The sequence below is a fragment of the Chenopodium quinoa genome, unplaced genomic scaffold, assembly GCF_001683475.1.
Source record: "Chenopodium quinoa cultivar QQ74 unplaced genomic scaffold, ASM168347v1, whole genome shotgun sequence".
Lineage (NCBI taxonomy): Eukaryota > Viridiplantae > Streptophyta > Magnoliopsida > Caryophyllales > Amaranthaceae > Chenopodium > Chenopodium quinoa.
Window position 1 is genome coordinate 1 of NW_018745096.1, and position 19508 is coordinate 19508.

Consider the following 19508-nt stretch of genomic DNA (forward strand, 5'->3'; position numbering starts at 1 on the left):
ATTCTACAAAGCTAATTGAATCAAATGAAAGTCAAACACATTCAAACAAAGCTATTTGAATCAAATGAAAGTCAAATACATTCTACAAAGCTAATTGAATTAAATGAAAGTCAAACACATTCAAACAAAGCTAAATGAATCAAATAAAGTTAAATACATTCAAACAAAGCTAATGAATCATATGAAAGTCAAACACATTCAAACAAAGCTAATTGAATCAAATGAAAGTCAAACACATTCAATCAAAGCTATTTGAATCAAATGAGAGTCAAATACATTCAAACAAAGCTAATTAAATCAAATAAAAGTCAAATACATTCAAACAAAGCAAATTAAATCAAATAAAAGTCAAATACATTCTACAAAGCTAATTGAATCAAATGAAAGTCAAACACATTTAAACAAAGCTATTGAATCAAATAAAAGTCAAATACATTCTACAAAGCTAATTGAATCAAATGAATGTCAAACACATTCAAACAAAGCTATTTGAATCAATGAGAGTCAAATACATTCAAACAAAGCTAATTAAATCAAATAAAAGTTAAACACATTCTACAAAGCTAATTGAATCAAATGAAAGTCAAACACATTCAAAACAAAGCTAATTGAATCAAATGAAAGTCAAAATATTCTACAAAGCTAATTGAATCAAATGAAAGTCAAACACATTTAAACAAAGCTATTTGAATCAAATGAAAGTCAAACACATTCAATCAAAGCTATTTGAATCAAATGAGAGTCAAATACATTCAAACAAGCTAATTAAATCAAATAAAAGTCAAATACATTCAAACAAGCAATTAAATCAAATAAAAGTCAAATACATTCTACAAAGCTAATTGAATCAAATGAAAGTCAAACACATTTAAACAAAGCTATTGGAATCAAATAAAAGTCAAATACATTCTACAAAGCTAATTGAATCAAATGAATGTCAAACACATTCAAACAAAGCTATTTGATTCAAATGAGAGTCAAATACATTCAAACAAAGCTAATTAAATCAAATAAAAGTTAAATACATTCTACAAAGCTAATTGAATCAAATGAAAGTCAAACACATTCAAACAAAGCTTTTTAATTTAAATGAAAGTCAAATACATTCAACAAAGCTAATTGAATCAAATGAAAGTCAAACACATTCAAAAAAGCTATTTGAATCAAATGAAAGTCAAATACATTCTACAAAGCTAATTCAAATGAAAGACAAAGAATCAAATGAAAGTCAAATACATTCTACAAAGCTAATTGAATCAAATGAAAGTCAAACACATTCAAACAAAGCTATTTGAATCAAATGAGAGTGAAATAAATTCAAACAAAGCTAATTTAATCAAATAAAAGTAAAATATATTCTACAAAGCTAATTGAATCAAATGAAAGTCAAACACATTCAAACAAAGCTTTTTAATTTAAATGAAAGTCAAATACATTCTACAAAGCTAATTGAATCAAATGAAAGTCAACACATTCAAACAAAGCTATTGAATCAAATGAAAGTCAAAATACATTCTTCAAAGCTAATTGAATCAAATGAAAGTCAAACACATTCAAACAAAGCTATTTGAATCAAATGAAAGTCAAATACATTCTTCAAAGCTAATTGAATTAAATAAAAGTCAAACACATTCAAGCAAAGCTAAATGAATCAAATGGAAGTCAAACACTTTCAACAAAGCTAATTGAATCATATGAAAGTCAAACACATTCAAACAAAGCTAATTGAATCAAATGAAGGTCAAACACATTCAATCAAAGCAATTTGAATCAAATGAGAGTCAAATACATTCAAACAAAGCTAATTAAATCAAATAAAAGTCAAATACATTCAACAAAGCAAATTAAATCAAATAAAATTCAAATACATTCTACAAAGCTAATTGAATCAAATGAAAGTCAAACACATTTAAACAAAGCTATTGGAATCAAATAAAAGTCAAAGACATTCTACAAAGCTAATTGAATCAAATGAAAGTCAAACACATTCAAAGTAAGCTATTTGAATAAAATGAAATTCAAATATTTTCTACAAAGCTAATTGAATTAAATGAAAGTCAAACACATTTTAAACAAAGCTATTTGAATCAAATGAAAGTCAAACACATTCAATCAAAGCTATTTGAATCAAATGAGAGTCAAATACATTCAAACAAAGCTAATTAAATCAAATAAAAGTCAAATACATTCAAACAAAGCAAATTAAATCAAATAAAAGTCAAATACATTCTACAAAGCTAATTGAATCAAATGAAAGTCAAACACATTTAAACAAAGCTATTGGAATCAAATAAAAGTCAAATACATTCTACAAAGCTAATTGAATCAAATGAATGTCAAACACATTCAAACAAAGCTATTTGAATCAAATGAGGGTCAAATACATTCAAACAAAGCTAATTAAATCAAATAAAAGTTAAATACATTCTACAAAGCTAATTGAATCAAATGAAAGTCAAACACATTCAAACAAAGCTATTTGAATCAAATGAAAGTCAAATACATTCTACAAAGCTAATTGAATTAAATGAAAGTCAAACACATTCAAACAAAGCTAAATGAATTAAATAAAGTTAAACACATTCAAACAAAGCTAATTGAATCATATGAAAGTCAAACACATTCAAACAAAGCTAATTGAATCAAATGAAAGTCAAACACATTCAATCAAAGCTATTTGAATCAAATGAGAGTCAAATACATTCAAACAAAGCTAAATAAATCAAATAAAAGTCAAATACATTCAAACAAAGCAAATTAAATCAAATAAAAGTCAAATACATTCTACAAAGCTAATTGAATCAAATGAAAGTCAAACACATTTAAACAAAGCTATTGGAATCAAATAAAAGTCAAATACATTCTACAAAGCTAATTGAATCAAATGAAAGACAAACACATTCAAACAAAGCTATTTGAATCAAATGAGAGTGAAATAAATTCAAACAAAGCTAATTTAATCAAATAAAAGTAAAGTACATTCTACAAAGCTAATTGAATCAAATAAAAGTCAAACACATTCAAAAAAAGCTTTTTAATTTAACTGAAAAGTCAAATACATTCTACAAAGCTAATTGAATCAAATGAAAGTCAAACACATTCAAACAAAGCTATTTGAATCAAATGAAAGTCAAATACATTCTACAAAGCTAATTGAATTAAATGAAAGTCAAACACATTCAAACAAAGCTAAATGAATCAAATAAAGTTAAATACATTCAAACAAAGCTAATTGAATCATATGAAAGTCAAAACACATTCAAACAAAGCTAATTGAATCAAATGAAAGTCAAACACATTCAATCAAAGCTATTTGAATCAAATGAGAGTCAAATACATTCAAACAAAGCTAATTAAATCAAATAAAAGTCAAATACATTCAAACAAAGCAAATTAAATCAAATAAAAGTCAAATACATTCTACAAAGCTAATTGAATCAAATGAAAGTCAAACACATTTAAACAAAGCTATTGGAATCAAATAAAAAGTCAAATACATTCTACAAAGCTAATTGAATCAAATGAATGTCAAACACATTCAAACAAAGCTATTTGAATCAAATGAGAGTCAAATACATTCAAACAAAGCTAATTAAATCAAATAAAAGTTAAACACATTCTACAAAGCTAATTGAATCAAATGAAAGTCAAACACATTCAAACAAAGCTAATTGAATCAAATGAAAGTCAAATATATTCTACAAAGCTAATTGAATCAAATGAAAGTCAAACACATTTAACAAAGCTATTTGAATCAAATGAAAGTCAAACACATTCAATCAAAGCTATTTGAATCAAATGAAGTCAAATACATTCAACAAAGCTAATTAAATCAAATGAGAGTCAAATACATTCAAACAAAGCTAATTAAATCAAATAAAAGTTAAATACATTCTACAAAAGCTAATTGAATCAAATGAAAGTCAAACACATTCAAACAAAGCTTTTTAATTTAAAATGAAAGTCAAATACATTCAACAAAGCTAATTGAATCAAATGAAAGTCAAACACATTCAAACAAAGCTATTTGAATCAAATGAAAGTCTAATACATTCTACAAAGCTAATTGAGTCAAATGAAAGTCAAACACATTCAAACAAAGCTATTTGAATCAAATGAAAGTCAAATACATTCTACAAAGCTAATTGAATCAAATGAATGTCAAACACATTCAAAACAAAGCTATTTTAATCAAATAAGAGTCAAATACATTCAAACAAAGCTAATTAAATCAAATAAAAGTCAAATACATTCTACAAAGCTAATTGAATCAAATGAAAGTTAAACACATTCAAACAAAGCTAATTGAATCAAATGAAAGTCAAATATATTCTACAAAGCTAATTGAATCAACTGAAAGTCAAACACATTCAAACAAAGCTATTTGAATCAAATGAAAGTCAAATACATTCTACAAAGCTAATTGAATCAAATGAAAGTCAAACACATTCAAACAAAGCTATTTGAATCAAATGAGAGTGAAATAAATTCAAACAAAGCTAATTTAATCAAATAAAAGTAAAGTACATTCTACAAAGCTAATTGAATCAAATAAAAGTCAAACACATTCAAACAAAGCTTTTTAATTTAACTGAAAGTCAAATACATTCTACAAAGCTAATTGAATCAAATGAAAGTCAAACACATTCAAACAAAGCTATTTGAATCAAATGAAAGTCAAATACATTCTACAAAGCTAATTGAATTAAATGAAAGTCAAACACATTCAAACAAAGCTAAATGAATCAAATAAAGTTAAACACATTCAAACAAAGCTAATTGAATCATATGAAAGTCAAAACACATTCAAACAAAGCTAATTGAATCAAATGAAAGTCAAACACATTCAATCAAAGCTATTTGAATCAAATGAGAGTCAAATACATTCAAACAAAGCTAATTAAATCAAATAAAAGTCAAATACATTCAAAACAAAGCAAATTAAATCAAATAAAAGTCAAATACATTCTACAAAGCTAATTGAATCAAATGAAAGTCAAACACATTTAAACAAAGCTATTGGAATCAAATAAAAGTCAAATACATTCTACAAAGCTAATTGAATCAAATGAATGTCAAACACATTCAAACAAAGCTATTTGAATCAAATGAGAGTCAAATACATTCAAACAAAGCTAATTAAATCAAATAAAAGTTAAACACATTCTACAAAGCTAATTGAATCAAATGAAAGTCAAACACATTCAAACAAAGCTAATTGAATCAAATGAAAGTCAAATATATTCTACAAAGCTAATTGAATCAAATGAAAGTCAAACACATTTAAACAAAGCTATTTGAATCAAATGAAAGTCAAACACATTCAATCAAAGCTATTTGAATCAAATGAGAGTCAAATACATTCAAACAAAGCTAATTAAATCAAATAAAAGTCAAATACATTCAAACAAAGCAAATTAAATCAAATAAAAGTCAAATACATTCTACAAAGCTAATTGAATCAAATGAAAGTCAAACACATTTAAACCAAGCTATTGGAATCAAATAAAAGTCAAATACATTCTACAAAGCTAATTGAATCAAATGAATGTCAAACACATTCAAACAAAGCTATTTGAATCAAATGAGGGTCAAATACATTCAAACAAAGCTAATTAAATCAAATAAAAGTTAAATACATTCTACACAAAGCTAATTGAATCAAATGAAAGTCAAACACATTCAAACAAAGCTATTTGAATCAAATGAAAGTCAAATACATTCTACAAAGCTAATTGAATTAAATGAAAGTCAAACACATTCAAACAAAGCTAAATGAATTAAATAAAGTTAAACACATTCAAACAAAGCTAATTGAATCATATGAAAGTCAAACACATTCAAACAAAGCTAATTGAATCAAATGAAAGTCAAACACATTCAATCAAAGCTATTTGAATCAAATGAGAGTCAAATACATTCAAACAAAGCTAATTAAATCAAATAAAAGTCAAATACATTCAAACAAAGCAAATTCAATCAAATAAAAGTCAAATACATTCTACAAAGCTAATTGAATCAAATGAAAGTCAAACACATTTAAACAAAGCTATTGGAATCAAATAAAAGTCAAATACATTCTACAAAGCTAATTGAATCAAATGAAAGACAAACACATTCAAACAAAGCTATTTGAATCAAATGAGAGTGAAATAAATTCAAACAAAGCTAATTTAATCAAATAAAAGTAAAGTACATTCTACAAAGCTAATTGAATCAAATAAAAGTCAAACACATTCAAAAAAAGCTTTTTAATTTAACTGAAAGTCAAATACATTCTACAAAGCTAATTGAATCAAATGAAAGTCAAACACATTCAAACAAAGCTATTTGAATCAAATGAAAGTCAAATACATTCTACAAAGCTAATTGAATTAAATGAAAGTCAAACACATTCAAACAAAGCTAAATGAATCAAATAAAGTTAAATACATTCAAACAAAGCTAATTGAATCATATGAAAGTCAAACACATTCAAACAAAGCTAATTGAATCAAATGAAAAGTCAAACACATTCAATCAAAGCTATTTGAATCAAATGAGAGTCAAATACATTCAAACAAAGCTAATTAAATCAAATAAAAGTCAAATACATTCAAACAAAGCAAATTAAATCAAATAAAAGTCAAATACATTCTACAAAGCTAATTGAATCAAATGAAAGTCAAACACATTTAAACAAAGCTATTGGAATCAAATAAAAGTCAAATACATTCTACAAAGCTAATTGAATCAAATGAATGTCAAACACATTCAAACAAAGCTATTTGAATCAAATGAGAGTCAAATACATTCAAACAAAGCTAATTAAATCAAATAAAAGTTAAACACATTCTACAAAGCTAATTGAATCAAATGAAAGTCAAACACATTCAAACAAAGCTAATTGAATCAAATGAAAGACAAATACATTCTACAAAGCTAATTGAATCAAATGAAAGTCAAATACATTCAACAAAGCTATTTGAATCAAATGAGAGTCAAATACATTCAAACAAAGCTATTTGAATCAAATGAAAGTCAAATACATTCTACAAAAGCTAATTGAGTCAAATGAAAGTCAAAACACATTCAAACAAAGCTATTTGAATCAAATGAAAGTCAAATACATTCTACAAAGCTAATTGAATCAAATGAAGTCAAACACATTCAAACAAAGCTATTTGAATCAAATGAGAGTGAAATAAATTCAAACAAAGCTAATTTAATCAAATAAAAGTAAAGTACATTCTACAAAGCTAATTGAATCAAATAAAAGTCAAACACATTCAAACAAAGCTTTTTTAATTTAACTGAAAGTCAAATACATTCTACAAAGCTAATTGAATCAAATGAAAGTCAAACACATTCAAACAAAGCTATTTGAATCAAATGAAAGTCAAATACATTCTACAAAGCTAATTGAATTAAATGAAAGTCAAACACATTCAAACAAAGCTAAATGAATCAAATAAAGTTAAATACATTCAAAACAAAGCTAATTGAATCATATGAAAGTCAAACACATTCAAACAAAGCTAATTGAATCAAATGAAAGTCAAACACATTCAATCAAAGCTATTTGAATCAAATGAGAGTCAAATACATTTCAAACAAAGCTAATTAAATCAAATAAAAGTCAAATACATTCAAACAAAGCAAATTAAATCAAATAAAAGTCAAATACATTCTACAAAAGCTAATTGAATCAAATGAAAGTCAAACACATTTAAACAAAGCTATTGGAATCAAATAAAAGTCAAATACATTCTACAAAGCTAATTGAATCAAATGAATGTCAAACACATTCAAACAAAGCTATTTGAATCAAATGAGAGTCAAATACATTCAAACAAAGCTAATTAAATCAAATAAAAGTTAAACACATTCTACAAAGCTAATTGAATCAAATGAAAGTCAAACACATTCAAACAAAGCTAATTGAATCAAATGAAAGTCAAATATATTCTACAAAGCTAATTGAATCAAATGAAAGTCAAACACATTTAAACAAAGCTATTTGAATCAAATGAAAGTCAAACACATTCAATCAAAGCTATTTGAATCAAATGAGAGTCAAATACATTCAAACAAAGCTAATTAAATCAAATGAGAGTCAAATACATTCAAACAAAGCTAATTAAATCAAATAAAAGTTAAATACATTCTACAAAGCTAATTGAATCAAATGAAAGTCAAACACATTCAAACAAAGCTTTTTAATTTAAATGAAAGTCAAATACATTCAACAAAGCTAAATTGAATCAAATGAAAGTCAAACACATTCAAACAAAGCTATTTGAATCAAATGAAAGTCAAATACATTCTACAAAGCTAATTGAGTCAAATGAAAGTCAAACACATTCAAACAAAGCTATTTGAATCAAATGAAAAGTCAAATACATTCTACAAAGCTAATTGAATCAAATGAATGTCAAACACATTCAAACAAAGCTATTTTAATCAAATAAGAGTCAAATACATTCAAACAAAGCTAATTAAATCAAATAAAAGTCAAAATACATTCTACAAAGCTAATTGAATCAAATGAAAGTTAAACACATTCAAACAAAGCTAATTGAATCAAATGAAAGTCAAATATATTCTACAAAGCTAATTGAATCAACTGAAAGTCAAACACATTCAAACAAAGCTATTTGAATCAAATGAAAGTCAAATACATTCTACAAAGCTAATTGAATCAAATGAAAGTCAAACACATTCAAACAAAGCTATTTGAATCAAATGAGAGTGAAATAAATTCAAACAAAGCTAATTTAATCAAATAAAAGTAAAGTACATTCTACAAAGCTAATTGAATCAAATAAAAGTCAAACACATTCAAACAAAGCTTTTTAATTTAACTGAAAGTCAAATACATTCTACAAAGCTAATTGAATCAAATGAAAAGTCAAACACATTCAAACAAAGCTATTTGAATCAAATGAAAGTCAAATACATTCTACAAAGCTAATTGAATTAAATGAAAGTCAAACACATTCAAACAAAGCTAAATGAATCAAATAAAGTTAAACACATTAAACAAAGCTAATTGAATCATATGAAAGTCAAACACATTCAAACAAAGCTAATTGAATCAAATGAAAGTCAAACACATTCAATCAAAGCTATTTGAATCAAATGAGAGTCAAATACATTCAAACAAAGCTAATTAAATCAAATAAAAGTCAAATACATTCAAACAAAGAAAATTAAATCAAATAAAAGTCAAATACATTCTACAAAGCTAATTGAATCAAATGAAAGTCAAACACATTTAAACAAAGCTATTGGAATCAAATAAAAGTCAAATACATTCTACAAAGCTAATTGAATCAAATGAATGTCAAACACATTTCAAACAAAGCTATTTGAATCAAATGAGAGTCAAATACATTCAAACAAAGCTAATTAAATCAAATAAAAGTTAAACACATTCTACAAAAGCTAATTGAATCAAATGAAAGTCAAACACATTCAAACAAAGCTAATTGAATCAAATGAAAGTCAAATATATTCTACAAAGCTAATTGAATCAAATGAAAGTCAAACACATTAAACAAAGCTATTTGAATCAAATGAAAGTCAAACACATTCAATCAAAGCTATTTGAATCAAATGAGAGTCAAATACATTCAAACAAAGCTAATTAAATCAAATAAAAGTCAAATACATTCAAACAAAGCAAATTAAATCAAATAAAAGTCAAATACATTCTACAAAGCTAATTGAATCAAATGAAAGTCAAACACATTTAAACAAAGCTATTGGAATCAAATAAAAGTAAAATACATTCTACAAAGCTAATTGAATCAAATGAATGTCAAACACATTCAAACAAAGCTATTTGAATCAAATGAGAGTCAAATACATTCAAACAAAGCTAATTAAATCAAATAAAAGTTAAATACATTCTACAAAGCTAATTGAATCAAATGAAAGAAAGCAAAGTCACATTAAAGCAAATGAAAGTCAAACACATTCAAACAAAGCTATTTGAATCAAATGAAAGTCAATACATTCTACAAAGCTAATTGAATCAAATGAAAGTCAAACACATTCAAACAAAGCTATTTGAATCAAATGAAAGTCAAATACATTCTACAAAGCTAATTGAATCAAATGAAAGTCAAACACATTCAAACAAAGCTATTTGAATCAAATGAGAGTGAAATAAATTCAAAAAAGAATCAAATAAAAGTAAAATACATTCTACAAAGCTAATTGAATCAAATGAAAGTCAAACACATTCAAACAAAGCTTTTAATTTAAATGAAAGTCAAATACATTCTACAAAGCTAATTGAATCAAATGAAAGTCAAACACATTCAAACAAAGCTATTTGAATCAAATGAAAGTCAAATACATTCTTCAAAGCTAATTGAATCAAATGAAAGTCAAACACATTCAAAACAAAGCTATTTGAATCAAATGAAAGTCAAATACATTCTTCAAAGCTAATTGAATTAAATAAAAGTCAAACACATTTTAAATGAATCAAAAGTCAAACACTTTCTAACAAAGCTAATTGAATCAATGAAAGTCAAACACATTCAAACAAAGCTAATTGAATCAAATGAATCAAACACATTCAATCAAAGCAATTTGAATCAAATGAGAGTCAAATACATTCAAACAAAGCTAATTAAATCAAATAAAAGTCAAATACATTCAAACAAAGCAAATTAAATCAAATAAAATTCAAATACATTCTACAAAGCTAATTGAATCAAATGAAAGTCAAACACATTTAAACAAAGCTATTGGAATCAAAGTCAAAGACATTCTACAAAGCTAATTGAATCAAATGAAAGTCAAACACATTCAAAGTAAGCTATTTGAATAAAATGAAATTCAAATATTTCTACAAAGCTAATTGAATTAAATGAAAGTCAAACACATTCAAACAAAGTTAAATGAATCAAATAAAGTTAAAACACATTCAAACAAAGCTAATTGAATCATATGAAAGTCAAACACATTCAAACAAAGCTAATTGAATCAAATGAAGTCAAACACATTCAATCAAAGCAATTTGAATCAAATGAGAGTCAAATACATTCAAACAAAGCTAATTAAATCAAATAAAAGTCAAATACATTCAAACAAAGCAAATTAAATCAAATAAAATTCAAATACATTCTACAAAGCTAATTGAATCAAATGAAAGTCAAACACATTTAAACAAAGCTATTGGAATCAAATAAAAGTCAAACATTCTACAAAGCTAATTGAATCAAATGAATGTCAAACACATTCAAACAAAGCTATTTGAATCAAATGAGAGTCAAATACATTCAAACAAAGCTAATAAAATCAAATAAAAGTAAATACATTCGACAAAGCTAATTGAATCAAATGAAAGTCAAACAAATTCAAACAAAGCTAATTGAATCAAATGAAAGTCAAATATATTCTACAAAGCTAATTGAATCAAATGAAAGTCAAACACATTCAAACAAAGCTATTTTAATCAAATGAAAGTCAATACAAAGCTAATGAATCAAAAAGTCAAACACATTCAAACAAAGCTATTTGAATCAAATGAGAGTGAAATATATTCAAACAAAGCTAATTAATCAAATAAAAGTAAAATACATTCTACAAAGCTAATTGAATCAAATGAAAGTCAAACACATTCAAACAAAGCTTTTTAATTTAAATGAAAGTCAAATACATTCTACAAAGCTAATGAATAAAATGAAAGTCAAACACATTCAAACAAAGCTATTTGAATCAAATGAAAGTCAAAACATTCAAAAAGCTATTTGAATTAAATGAAAGTCAAACACATTCAACAAAGCAATCAATTGAAAGTGAAATGCATTCTACAAAGCAAATTGAATCAAATGAAATTCAAACACATTCAAACAAAGTTTGAATCAAATGAAAGTCAAATTCATTGTACAAAGCTAATTAAATAAAATGAAAGTCAAACACATTCAAACAAAGCTATTTGAATCAAATGAAAGTAAACACATTCTACAAAGCTAATTGAATTAAATAAAAGTCAAACACATTCAAACAAAGCTAAATGAATTAAATAAAGTTAAACACATTCAAACAAAGCTAATTGAATCATATGAAAGTCAAACACATTCAAACAAAGCTAATTGAATCAAATAAAAGTCAAACACATTCAATCAAAGCTATTTGAATCAAATGAAGTCAAATACATTCAAACAAAGCTAATTAAATCAAATAAAAGTCAAATACATTCAAACAAAGCAATTAAATCAAATAAAAGTCAAATACATTCTACAAAGCTATTTGAATCAAATGAAAATCAAACACATTCAAACAAAGCTATTTGAATCAAATAAAAATCAAATAAATTCTACAAAGCTATTTGAATCAAATGAAAGTCAAATACATTCTACAAAGCTATTTGAATCAAATGAGTCAAATACATTCAAACAAAGCAAATTAAATCAAATAAAAGTCAAATACATTCTACAAAGCTAATTGAATCAATTGAAAGTCAAACACATTTAAACAAAGCTATTGGAATCAAATAAAAGTCAAATACATTCTACAAAGCTAATTGAATCAAATGAAAGTCAAAAAAACATTCAAACAAAGCTATTTGAATCAAATGAGAGTCATATACATTCTACAAAGCTAATTGAATAATATGAAAGTCAAACACATTCAAACAAAGCCTTTTAAATCAAATGAATGTCAAAAAACATTAAAAAAAAAGCTTTTTAATTTAAATGAAAGTCAAACACATTCAAACAAAGCTATATAAATCAAATGAAAGTGAAATGCATTCTAAAAGCAAATTGAATCAAATAAAATTCAAAGACATTCAAACAAAGCTATTTGAATCAAATGAAAGTCAAATACATTCTACAAAGCTTATTGAATTAAATGAAAGTCAAACACATTCAAACAAAGCTAAATGAATCAAATAAAGTTAAACACATTCAAACAAAGCTAATTGAATCATATGAAAGTCAAACACATTCAAACAAAGCTAATTGAATCAAATGAAAGTCAAACACATTCAATCAAAGCTATTTGAATCAAATGAGAGTCAAATACATTCAAACAAAGCTAATTAAATCAAATAAAAGTCAAATACATTCAAACAAAGCAAATTAAATCAAATAAAAGTCAAATACATTCTACAAAGCTAATTGAATCAAATGAAAATTTAAACACATTTAAACAAAGCTGTTGGAATCAAATAAAAGTCAAATACATTCTACAAAGCTAATTGAATCAAATGAATGTCAAACACATTCAAACAAAGCTATTTGAATCAAATGAGAGTCAAATACATTCAAACAAAGCTAATAAAATCAAATAAAAGTCAAATACATTCGACAAAGCTAATTGAATCAAATGAAAGTCAAACACATTCAAACTGATATGTAAGTGGATTAGGATCGTTTTGGAGTGGGCTAGTTCAATTAGAATCAAGTTCGTCACAAAAGAAAACAAGATAAACACTCAATGTAGAAGCGGGTTCTAAATTGCGTGTGTGGTGGATAAACTTGACCAAACACAAAGTAAGGCTAGATTATCAAGCTTATACTAACTAAACACTAAGTAAAGAAAGTATAAGTTCGTGAAACACAAAGTAACACAAGAAATTCACAAAGAAAATCAGATTTTGTTGTTTTTAATCACTCTTGCCTAAAACGAATGGCAAGTGTTCTATTTATAGGAAGCTTTACAATCCTTAAAGGAACTCTTCAACTTCCTAACTTACATGCCTAAAACAGAAGAAACAAGCTTCAATAAAAGCTTTGTAACTCCTTTTACATGCTTAAAAACAAAACTAAAAGCTAGGCATGATTCAAGCCTAGAATCACGCCTTTACTAGGCCACGAAAATGGCTGTTTATTTGAGGCCTTAATGGCAGCTATTACATGCATTCTTTGACAGAAAAAATAACCCCCTAATCAAAGCTTTAAATGACTAAAACAAACAGCAAACAACTCATAATCATTCCCCACAAAAATCGCCATGAACCAAGCTTGTAACCCCCACTTAAATGTGGCTGTTTAATTGTGGCTGTTTGAAACTCCTTGTGGCTGTTTGAAAGTCTTCTTGGATGCTCCTTTAACTGGTTACTTTGTCCCCTTTGTCCTCTTCCCATTTAAGGCAAGAAACAAAAGGATTCTTGGAAGAGAATCCCACGAAATTAGCATCAAAGACTTGGACTTTTCGTGGATGAACAAAGCATGGACCGTAGCTTGAACTTCTTGGACTTTAGTTTGAACTTGATTGCTTGCTGCCATATCATTCTCCCCCTCTTCGAAAAAGTTTGCCCTCAAACTTTCATCATCTAGATATGGACTCAAGTCTCCCACATTGAAAGTTGCACTTGCTCCACCAAATTCACTAGGTAGATCAATCTTGTAAGCACTTTCCCCAATTTTCTCCAAGACTTGAAAGGGACCATCGGACCTAGGCATGAGCTTGTTTTTCCTTAGGTTAGGAAAACGTTCTTTCCTTAAGTGTAACCAAACCAAGTCACCCTTAGCAAATGTAGGTTGTTTTCGGTTCTTATTTGCACGGTCTTTGTAGACTTTGTTCATAGCCTCAATCTTTCTTTGACTTTGGTGCATGTTTTCTGAAATGCTTCCCATCTCTTCTTAGGTTCACCATGTATCAAGTCTCCTTTAGGCAAAGGAATTAACTCAATAGGTAGTAAAGGATTAATCCCATACACCACTTCAAAAGGACTACGAGTAGTGGTTGATGAAGGGGACCTATTGTAAGCAAATTCGGCATGGGCTAACTTAACATCCCAATCCTTTTGAGTTCTACTCACTAGACTACGTAACAAAGCACCAAGGGTTCTATTAGTCACTTCCGTTTGACCATCCGTTTGTGGATGATGAGAAGTACTAAATAAGAGCTTAGTACCCACCAATTTCCACAAGATTCTCCAAAAATGACTAAGGAACTTAGTGTCCCTATCCGAAACAATGGTCCTTGGAACCCCATGTAAACGAATGATTTCTCTAAAGTATAAATCAGCAACTTTAGAAGCATCATCCGTTTTGTGGCATGGAACAAAATGAGCCATTTTAGAAAAACGGTCCACTACCACCATGATACTATCTTTCCCCCTTTGAGTCCTAGGAAGACCCACAATAAAATCCATGCTCACTCCTTCCCATGGAACATTAGGAACGGGTAATGGAGTGTAAAGACCTTTGTGAAAAGTACTCTTGGATTTTTGACAAGTAGAGCACCTTTCCACAACATGAGTCACGTCCTTCACCATATGAGGCCAATAGAAATGTTCTTGAAGCATCTCCAATGTCTTATGTATGCCGAAATGACCAGCAATCCCTCCCCCATGGATTTCACGAACCAAAAGCTCACGCACACCATTCTTAGGCACAAAGTTTGTTGCCTTTGAACAAAAACCCATCTTGAACCGTATAGTCTTGAGTAGGTTTCTTGAATTTTCCCGAAAAATCCTCATCTTCTTCATAGTGACCTTTCAAGTGTTCAAACCCAAGAATCTTCGTATGCACCATAGCTAAGAGATAGCTTCTTCTTGACAAAGCATCCGCCACCACATTCTTCTTGCCCTCCTTATACCTTGAACTAAATGTAAAAGATTGAAGAAATTCAACCCATTTAGCATGTCGGTAATTAAGTTTCTGTTGGCCATGAATGAATTTTAAGGCTTCATGATCCGAATGTAGAACAAACGGTTTAGGCCTTAAGTAATGTGACCAATGATCAAGAGCTCGAACAATGGCATAGAATTCACGATCATAGTTTGAATAATTAAGCTTAGCACCACTTAATTTTTCACTAAAGTAACAAATTGGTCTTCTTCCTTGTATAAGAACCGCACCAATGCCCACGCCACTTGCATCACACTCAACCTCAAACAACTTATCAAAATCTGGTAATGCAAGAACCGTAGTGTTGCACAACTTTTCCTTGATTTCATCAAAAGCTTTTTGGGCAGCTTCACTCCATTGAAATGCACCTTTCTTCAACAATTCGGTCAAAGGAGCCGTGATGGATGAAAAGTTCTTGATGAAAATTCTGTAAAATGAAGCAAGACCATGAAAACTTCTTACTTCATGCACATCTTTCGGCACCTTCCATGTTGCAATAGCCTTGACTTTCTCGGGATCAACCTGTACACCTTCACTAGATACAACATAGCCTAGGAAAGTAATATGGTTACACATGAAAGCACACTTTTCTAATTTCCCATACAATTTGTTATCCCTCAAAACCCCAAATAAAGATCTTAAGTGAAACAAATGTTCATCTATGGATTTGCTATATACTAGAATATCATCTAAAATATACAACAATGAATTTGTTTAGAAAAGGACGCAATACCTCAGTCATGAGTCTCATAAACGAACTAGGAGCATTGCAAAGACCAAATGGCATGACAAGCCATTCGTACAAGCCTTGCTTAGTCTTGAAAGCTGTTTTCCACTCATCTCCCTCACGAATTCGCATTTGATGATAACCACTTCTCAAATCAATTTTACTGAAAATTTTGGCTCCACTCAACTCATCAAACATGTCTTGAAGCCTTGGCATAGGAAATCTGTATTTGATAGTAATGTTATTGACGGCACGACTATCAATACACATCCTCCAAGTTCCCTCTTTCTTAGGCACCAAAAGAGCAGGAACGGCACATGGACTAAGGCTTTCACGTACATAACCTCTTTCCATAAGTTCTTCTACTTGTCTTTGCAATTCCTTGGCTTGATCGGGGCTACACCTATAGGCTGGTTTGTTAGGCAATTGAGCTCCCGGAATCAAGTCAATAGCATGTTCAATACCTCGCAATGGAGGTAATCCTTGTGGTAAATCACTAGGAAAAACATCAGAAAATTCTTCTAGCAATTCCTTCAAAGACGGTGAGTTAGTAACATAGGAATAGGTATCATCAACAGGTTTAACAACAAGTAAAAACCCTTCCCCTTCCATAGCAAATTCACGCTCAAACTCACTCTTAGAAACCAAATAGTTAGGTTTCTTTTCCACCATAGGTTCAACCTTTGGAGGTAAAGGAAGTAACCTGATTTTCTTTCCCCCATGATTAGTGACCGTATAGACATTAGAAACACCATCATGCAAAGCACTTCGATCAAATTGCCATGGTCTACCAAGCAATATATGACACGCACTCATAGGCAAAACATCACACCAACGTTCATCATGAAAATTTCCAATTGTAAAAGAAACTAGTGCTTGTTTCTTAACTTTCAAACCGGTTTCGTTATCTAACCAATTTAACTTGTAAGGTTTAGCATGCTCACGAGTGGGTAATTTAAGCTTGCTTACAAGTTCAGTAGAGGCCACATCCGTACAAGAACCACCATCTACAATCACATCACAAATCTTGTCCCGTACCTTGCACCTCGTATGGAAAAGATTCTCTCTTTGTTGCACATCCTTGAGAGGCTCGGAATGTAGGATCCTTCTTACAACACCACACAATGGAGTGGCGTTTTCTTCAGCCCCATACTCCTCATATTCCTCTTCCTCTTCCTCATTTTCCTCGGAATCATACCCTCCTTCATGGATGGTGAGTGTGTTCCGTTTTGGACACTCACTAGCAATATGTCCTTTCTCATGGCATTTGTAACACGTCCTCTTGGGGATTTCTTGCTTGGAATCCGTTTTTCCTCCATAACCTTTGGACGAGTTAGGAGTAAAAGTGGATTTAGAAGCAACCTCGCCTTTTCCCATGGAAGAAAAAGCTTTGTAAGGAAGCCTAGATGTAGGTCTTGGCTTATCTTCTTTGTGTTGTGCCTCAACCTTTCTAGCAGCCTTCACAACCTCTTCATAGGTGGAATAAGGTAGGAGATCCACCTTATTAGAGATTGGTTTAGACAACCCTTTAGTGAAACGGGCAATTTTGAGTGGTTCCTTCTCTTGCATATCACACACCAAACTGAGTTTCTCAAACTCTCGCACATAGTCATCAACACTTCGTTCACCTTGAGCTAGGCGAGTCAATTTGACATATTGATCTTGCACATACTCATGTGGAACCCAACGTTGTTCCATCTTCTTCTTGAGTTTCATCCATGACTCAATCTTATCTTTTCCTTCTCTTCTCCTCTTGGCCTTTAGATTATCATACCAAAGCCCAGCAAGCTTGGTTAACTTAAGAACCGCCATTTTACAACTCCTAGCATCATCATACTCCTTATACTCAAAGATACTCTCCATCCTACGTACCCAATCAAAAAAAACTTCCGGATCACTAGAACCATCAAAGTCGGGAAGGTCTAGCTTGACACTTCTATCATCTTGGTGACCACGGAATTGTGATTCACCTTGGGTGGGTGTGGAATTTTCTAATTCCTCTAACCTTCTACCTTGTCTAAGGCATAGGTCCGCAATGGCATCCATCCTTGTTTCATGCTTTTTCATTTCGTCATGCATTTCTTGGAGTTTTCCAAGAATGTCTTTCATCACTTCGTGAGATGGTGAGTTGGATGAACCTGGAGTCATTCTCCAAGGCCTTGCTCTGATACCAACTGATATGTAAGTGGATTAGGATCGTTTTGGAGTGGGCTAGTTCAATTAGAATCAAGTTCGTCACAAAAGAAAACAAGATAAACACTCAATGTAGAAGCGGGTTCTAAATTGCGTGTGTGGTGATAAACTTGACCAAACACAAAGTAAGGCTAGATTATCAAGCTTATACTAACTAAACACTAAGTAAAGAAAGTATAAGTTCGTGAAACACAAAGTAACACAAGAAATTCACAAAGAAAATCAGATTTTGTTGTTTTTAATCACTCTTGCCTAAAACGAATGGCAAGTGTTCTATTTATAGGAAGCTTTACAATCCTTAAAGGAACTCTTCAACTTCCTAACTTACATGCCTAAAACAGAAGAAACAAGCTTCAATAAAAGCTTTGTAACTCCTTTTACATGCTTAAAAACAAAACTAAAAGCTAGGCATGATTCAAGCCTAGAATCACGCCTTTACTAGGCCACGAAAATGGCTGTTTATTTGAGGCCTTAATGGCAGCTATTACATGCATTCTTTGACAGAAAAATAACCCCCTAATCAAAGCTTTAAATGACTAAAACAAACAGCAAACAACTCATAATCATTCCCCACAAAAATCGCCATGAACCAAGCTTGTAACCCCCACTTAAATGTGGCTGTTTAATTGTGGCTGTTTGAAACTCCTTGTGGCTGTTTGAAAGTCTTCTTGGATGCTCCTTTAACTGGTTACTTTGTCCCCTTTGTCCTCTTCCCATTTAAGGCAAGAAACAAAAGGATTTCTTGGAAGAGAATCCCACGAAATTAGCATCCAAAGACTTGGACTTTTCGTGGATGAACAAAGCATGGACCGTAGCTTGAACTTCTTGGACTTTAGTTTGAACTTGATTGCTTGCTGCCATATCACAAACAATGCTAATTGAATCAAATGAAAGTCAAATATATTCTACAAAGCTAATTGAATCAAATGAAAGTCAAACACATTCAAACAAAGCTATTGAATCAAATGAAAGTCAAATACATTCTACAAAGCTAATTGAATCAAATG

General features: G+C 29.3%; 1 protein-coding gene and 1 pseudogene across 1 annotated transcript; both read right to left on the reverse strand.

Moving 5' to 3' along the window:
* Window positions 1–14527: 14527 nt before the first annotated feature.
* On the reverse strand, window positions 14528–16157 carry LOC110709941 (annotated as a pseudogene).
* A 109-nt stretch (window positions 16158–16266) lies between these two features.
* On the reverse strand, window positions 16267–18456 carry LOC110709942. The gene has a single exon (XM_021888193.1). The coding sequence runs from the start codon at window positions 18454–18456 to the stop codon at window positions 16267–16269; it is 2190 nt and encodes a 729-aa protein (XP_021743885.1).
* Between the last annotated feature and the right edge of the window lie 1052 nt (window positions 18457–19508).